General features: G+C 39.2%; 1 protein-coding gene across 1 annotated transcript; it reads left to right on the forward strand.

The window, feature by feature from the left end:
• Nucleotides 1-257: 257 nt before the first annotated feature.
• On the forward strand, nt 258-4085 carry LOC103468083 (zinc finger protein OZF-like). The gene is made up of 2 exons (XM_008414936.2): nt 258-599; nt 2021-4085. Exons 1-2 carry the CDS (start codon nt 557-559, stop codon nt 3676-3678), a joined length of 1701 nt encoding a protein of 566 aa, XP_008413158.1. The 5' UTR covers nt 258-556; the 3' UTR covers nt 3679-4085.
• Nucleotides 4086-6998: the final 2913 nt, after the last annotated feature.

The following is a 6998-nucleotide window of genomic DNA, read 5'->3' on the forward strand; positions in this document are numbered from 1 at the left end:
ATTAATAGTTTTGCATGGCACTAATTTTCCTTTCATATTCTAAAATGTGCATATTTGAACGAATTGTCATGATCTGCTTAGCTTTTTAAATTTGTTAAGCCAAAAATAACAAATCCTTTATATATTTCAAATCAGTATTAATAAAATATTTTTGCAGCAAAATAAATTAAAAACGTCTAAAATCTGATTTTCATGGTCAGTTACTTTTCTACCAGTTAAAACAGCCAAACTTTCGATTACTAATGTTTACATAGCTCGCYTTTTCCCAACCAATATGGCGGACAGACTGACTCGTAGCCCTGTGTAGGCGGGACTTCCGGGTTTTTGTTCCTTTGATGTGTGTTGGGGCCTCTCTCCTCCCAGTGCGCAGACTCCAGCCTCTCTTCAGTCCAGTCGCTGTGACCGGAGGCTTTTCTTCTGGTTTTGGTCGTAAGGCGGGTTAAAATTGAACTGTAGCATTTTACGGAACGGTCTGGAGACAAAAACGCTACCGGAAATGTAGAGACAGCAGCTCAAACAGCGACTGGAAGCAGCAGAAGAGGAGAAACACAGAAACATGGATTCTGCGTTTAGCTCTGACGCTCAGATGGAAACGTCAGGTCGGTGTCTTCTCCTTCTTCACATCCACTTTGGACTTTAGTTATAGTTTAGCAGCAACTTTTARGAAGATGACGGATTTACCTGAATGAGAACTAGTGAATCTGCCGYCTGTATTTGAGGCTTGTTACGGTGTGTCAGATCTACTGGTGGCCAGTTTATCTGGTGACCGCGCAAGGCGGATGTTTTTAAACGAGTAGGGGGCTGCGTCGATCCCTGATCAAAATGCCACAAAGTTAGAGATGGTTTAAAAATGAGCCCCTTTTTAAAATATGTGCCCAAACACATGCATATTATTCGTGTGCGACATACTCTACTTTGCCCAGTTTCATAAGAAGTAAAACAAAACAAACATAAATAAAACATTGCCACAATCATATCAAAATAACCAGGAAAGATTATGAATATGTTAAAATTGATACTGTTCTTTGTTGCTACCTCTGACAAACAGAACAGACAATAGCTGTATATTTTATGAACATTTTTAAACTTAAATGACATTGTTGTTCATTTTACAGGGCAGCAGACATTCAACACGCTACTGAGCAATAAGTAAAATAAAAATGAACAAAACAGAATAAGAAGAAAATCTTGGGATGCGCTGATATCTACTCATGAGGCAGTTCGCGGTGATTTAACATCTGTAAAATGATCTTAAGACACAACAAAACTTCCTGTCCTTTTTTACTGAATGTCGTCGTCAGGTTTTTAGTTTCCCTCGTTAGTTTTAGTCGGAGCGATCACTCAGCAGGTCTGAGCTGCTCGTCCATCCAGAGATAAATGGCTCTAATGTTTTAGAAAAACATGAATGAGAAGCTCTGAGTCGAGATTTTTCACTTGATCCTTAGAAAATGTGCAAAAATAAACATCTCAAACTTTACTGTCCCTCCATGACTGCAGAGACTTTTCTGCTTTTCAACTGTTTACATAGACATTTGAGATTTTAGTTTATAAACTTAGTACTGTAATAGTTTGCTTACCAAAACTCATTTACAGTGAGTGGAATGTGATGGATCCACGACGTCATCTCTGATTTTTACTGTCAAAGGATGGTTTAACCTTCAACCTCAGATAAAACAGAGGCTGGATTGCAGAAGGAGGAAACTATATTTAAAAATCAGGCTGTTATTCTGAAAAACAAATGTTTTTTCACAAGTTTGTAGGTTGGATTCATCGCTCCGTTAACAGTTCATGGTCAGGAGGAAAAKCCAAAATCAACCTAAAATGATCCCAAACATCTACAGCCGGTCCAGGTTCTGGTTCCTGGTTCTGGTCAGAACTCTGGTAGATTACTGATTGCTTCATTAATCAACATGTGGTTAATCTCAGCATCGTTACCTGATGATGTTAATCAGATTCTTCCACTAATCTGTTTTACCTTAGAAATGTTAAACTCTAATTGTTCACAATGTGTTTTCTGTAGATGTTCAGGAGAGGCTGCTGGTTAAAGAAGAAGCTAATGAAGAGCCGAGTCCTGGTGGAGACCAGCAGGACGCAGAGCGTCTTCACGTCAAGGAGGAAGAGGAGGAAATCTGGAGCAGCCCAGAGGATGAAGAGCTCAGTGTGAAGGAGGAGTCCGATCCCACCAGGTTTCCACTGACTGTGGTTCTTATGAAGAGTGAGGATGAAGAAGATAAACCTCTGTTCTCACAGCTTCATCAGCCAGGAGACGGAGATCTTCCAACCAGCAGCTCAGCTGGCCAGATGAAAGCAGATGAAGAGGACGGTGGAGGAGCAGAGTCCAGCAGGAACCCAGASCTGCACGCTGCTGGAGACACTTCCAGCTCTTCAGAGACGGAGGTCAGTGATGATGAAGAGGAGGATGATGGTGGTGGTGGTGTGAACCATCCTGAGTTTCAGCCACACCAACGGTCAGACTCCGGCTCTGAATCTGAGGACAGTGAGGACGACTGGAAGGAAACTAGAGCTGCAGCCAACAAGTCGCTGAGCTGCTCTGACTGCAGCGAACAGTTGGGTAACAAGCGCTCCCTACAGAGACACAGTTCAGGAAAAAACTGTTTGGCTAAAAACGTCGACTCAGCGAACATCCAAACTGATTTAAAAGGTTTTACCTGTGATGACTGTGGTAAAGGTTTCAACCTAAAAAACTCTTTAAACCGACACCTGAGAATCCACACAGGAGAGAAACCATTCAGCTGCGACGTCTGTGGACAAAGATTTAACCAGAAGTCTCACCTAAAAATTCACAGGAGAATCCACACCGGAGAGAAACCGTTCAGTTGCAGTGCGTGTGAACTAAGATTTAACCAAAAGTCGAGCTTAAATCTGCACATGAGGAACCACTCAGAGGAGAAACCGTTTCACTGTGATGATTGTGAGCAAAGATTTAACAAAAAGTCAGATTTAAACAAACACAAGAGAGTCCACATGGAAGAAAAACCCTTTTGTTGTGACGTTTGTGGGAAAAGATTCTGTCGAAAGGCAGATTTAAACATGCACACACGAGTTCACACTGGAGACAAACCGTTTGCTTGTGATGTCTGTGGACAGACGTTTAGCCTTAAGGCTAATTTAAAGAAGCACATGAGGATTCACACAGGAGATAAACCATTCGGTTGTCTTTTTTGTGAGCAACGATTCAACAGAAGGTCACATTTAAACATACACATCAGAATCCACACTGGAGAAAAGCCATTTGTTTGTGACGTTTGTGGTCAAAGATTTAGTGATAAGTCAGCTGTAAACAAACACATGAGGATTCATACAGGAGACAAACCTTTTGGTTGTGATGTTTGTGGGAAAGGATTCAACCAAAAGTCGAGTTTAAACAAGCACATCCGGATCCACACTGGGGACAAACCGTTTGGTTGTGATGTTTGTGGACAAAGTTTTAATCAAAAGTCAACTTTAAACATCCACCAGAGGATCCACACAGGAGACAAACCGTTTGGTTGTCACGTTTGTGGACAAAGATTTAACCACAAATCAAATTTAAACAAACACAAGAGGATCCACACGGGAGAAAAACCCTACGGCTGTCATATCTGTGGGAAAAGATTTTACCAAAAGCCTCATTTAAACAGACACATGAGGGTCCACATAGGAGAGGATGTAGTTTAATTACATAAGTACAATTTTTATTCTAGAGAGGAGTCCACAGGAAATCTTCCTCTTCCTCTCCTTCCTCTCCTGGAAGCCCGGTGATACCATGGGCTTTAGTTGTCTGGGTTTCTGGTCCAGGGTCCCAAACTGGGACGTAATGTCTTTTGGATTTGCAGAGTCCTGGATTGTTGCTGCTGCTTGGTAATTTATCTGATGATTCAGGTCAACACCCACCTCAGCAGCAGACTTTAGAAAGCCATTAGAAGCCAGGAAGTCTCCCTAAAACAGCATTTATATCCAATTGTTTCTAAACGTTTCTGGTCTAAAACACAAGTGAAGTGTTTGGATAGAACTGTACTGATCACAAGCATAAAAACCTTTATTTTTAAGAATAAACAATAAATCTTCTGCTCTCCTCTGTTTCATCTGCTCTGCTTTCTTCCTGGTTTACTTTTCTATTCACACATTGACAAAATTRTTTCACCTCTCGTGTTTATGACCAAAAAACCCACAATGGTCACTGAAATAACTTGAAACTGTCAAGAGCAATAATAAAAATGTAGAAATGGGGTCCAACCAACCCTACACACGTTAAACTTCAGTACTCGCACGCACAAGTGTTAAAATTAAGCTTTGAAAATCAGACATTGCTTTTGATTTTTGGTTCAAGCTAATTATTAAAAAAAAACACACTATTGAAACACAAATGATGGTACCTGTAACTAAATATTTTGTTGCTCAGCCTGTTGGATCATTTTCAACATTTGTTTCTGTGATGTGATTTTTTAAGTCTTTAACTTYCATCCATCCAATAATGATGGATAAACTAGAGAATAAGGGGAAGTAGGCCTCGAAGATTCACACACTGTTTATAAAAAATCTGCTCATTATGTTCAAAGTTAAACATTTTATTTTTTATGCAGTGCCATCACTTTTGTGTTAAAGCTTAAGTTTAAAAATAAAAACATGAAACAAATAAGTTTATTTTGTTTGGCTTGTTTATGTAGTAATAAGCCTGGTTTATTGTAAAACTCTGGAGTTCCTGCTTTGTGGTTCTGCGACTGTCTGGTCGTCTTTACAAAGATCCGGTTCCTTCCCGTTACTCTCAGGTGCGTCATCCCCGACTTCAGACGGTCAGTTCAGTTCAAGACAGTCAAATCATAATCCGTTCATGTTGCACAAATACCAAACTACAGATAAAACCCTTAGATGTTCTGAAACGTGTGAAAGCTGATGATGAACTTCGTCTTTATGCTCAGGTTGTATCTTATCATGTTCCGCTTCATTGCCTCTTGCCTTTCATCTCACTCAGCTTCTCCTTTTCACTCACACCATCTGAGTCACATCCTGACCCTGAACTTACTGATGAAGACATAAACATTTCCAACAGAATAATCCATTAAAATCACAAATTATTTATTGCTAGTTGTTACTACTGATACAATTATCAAAACTCAATTTGTCCATGATTATAACTTCTAATGTTTGGATACAGAAAGAAACGGATTAAAGCAAAGTTAAAACAGAAAACACACAAGCACAACCTCATTAATTGTACTGAATAATATTCTACTGTATGTCTTAGATGTTTCTCTAATACTCGTTTTAAAGGTTGACTTCTAAAAGTTTTATTGGAGTAAATTTTCCTTTGACTAGAACGTCGACGCACAAAGTTTTTCATGACAGTCTGAACAAAACAGATTGGATTTTTTTTGAAGGCCATTTGGATATTTGGTTCTAAATCCGATGCGTATCTGATCTGACGTACAGAGCTGAGTCCGTACGGCCCGGTCGCATTCATCCGACCTGAACATTGATCCTCGACATTCAACAAATGTCTCTCTTCTGCGTCCTGATTCATGCAAACGGAAAGAAAAGCAACAACCAGGGCGGACTGTAACGAGGATTAAGTTCATTTGGTGTCTGCGGTCGAACAACAGCTTCAACATCGTAAGATGTGCTGCATCATTAGCATCCAGGTTTACTTCCACAAACACTGAGCACTTCTTTTTCTACTTCATTTAATGCCTGTTGGCAAAACACTGAGCGCTCTCTGTCAGGTTATTGCGCCCTCTACTGTGCATACGGGCYACTTGCAGGTCATTTGCAGTTCCCACTTTAAATCACACAGGTCGTATATATTTGGAAATGAGAACAACTCAAAAAGAAAGGATTTTATAAAAAGTCACAACTGAGCATTAAAACCTGCAGTGAACGAAAACATAGTTTAATCGTTTTTCTTCATCTTTTGCTTTTACTTAACGGTTTAGTTGAATTTTACTAGTCTAATTAAAGAGCTGATTTACAGAAGTATTTCAACTGGAAGCCAAGGGTTGTTTTTTTATAATCTTGTATTTTGAAGAGAAGTTGTTTATTCTATACTTTTGTGCAGCAAAATGACAACTAAAAACAAATTTAAACCATAAACACAGTTCGTCACACAGACAATTGGCTGTCAGGGTTGTAATACGCAATTAATTAGTTTTATAAGTTTTGTATCAGGTCTTATAAGTTTTGTATCAGGTCCTATTTATTTATCTCATCTCTGCAGCTTTTAATCAAATGTCTTGGAAACATAATGTTTGGGTGTGAAATGATTTGTAAATGCAAATAAGCGTTAAGACACAGTGATGCTGTCAGGCTGCACAGTTATAAATACACGAGGCTGCAGCTGAAAAGCAGAAGCAGGAAGTGAGTAAACATTTTCATTAGAAGAGGAACAACTTCAGAGAAGTTAAACTTGGTAAAAGAAAAGAACCATCAGAGTCAACATGATCATCACCTGGTTCTGCCTCGTCTGCCTCTGTGAGTCACTTTTCTTTATCCTTGACATTTGAAACACTTTATCAGTCATTTATTATCTTGTTCATATAAACAGAAACTGTGAAACTTCAGCATCCGGATGAGAGTTTGATCAGCTTTAAAACAGGAAGCTGAAGTTTCTAGAATAACCAGAGTAAAACTAAAGCCGACTGGCTTCATATTCATGTTTTATGAGTTATCAGTTTTTAGAGCTTTTTATTCGTCCTTCAGTCTAAAACTGAGGAAATCAAAGAATGTTTAAAGTMCTGAGGTCGTTTGGTTGAGATGTTTCTGMTTCCTGGACACTAAAGCTGCAACATTTAAGATTTKAAGCTATTTTTGRTCATTTTTCMACTTTTTCAGTCGGATCGTTTCAGATCTTCTCAGTTTTAGTGTTTTGATTCTTACAGGTTTTCCAACATGTTGATCAGGAGTTTGTTTCAGATATGTGAAGTTTTGCTCCCGGTTGGTGCCGGTCCATTAGAGTAACTGAATCAGAACAAGCTGTGGTCTCACTGCAGAACCTGACAGGAAGT

Source organism: Poecilia reticulata, linkage group LG7, assembly GCF_000633615.1.
Source record: "Poecilia reticulata strain Guanapo linkage group LG7, Guppy_female_1.0+MT, whole genome shotgun sequence".
NCBI classification, from domain to species: Eukaryota; Metazoa; Chordata; class Actinopteri; order Cyprinodontiformes; family Poeciliidae; genus Poecilia; species Poecilia reticulata.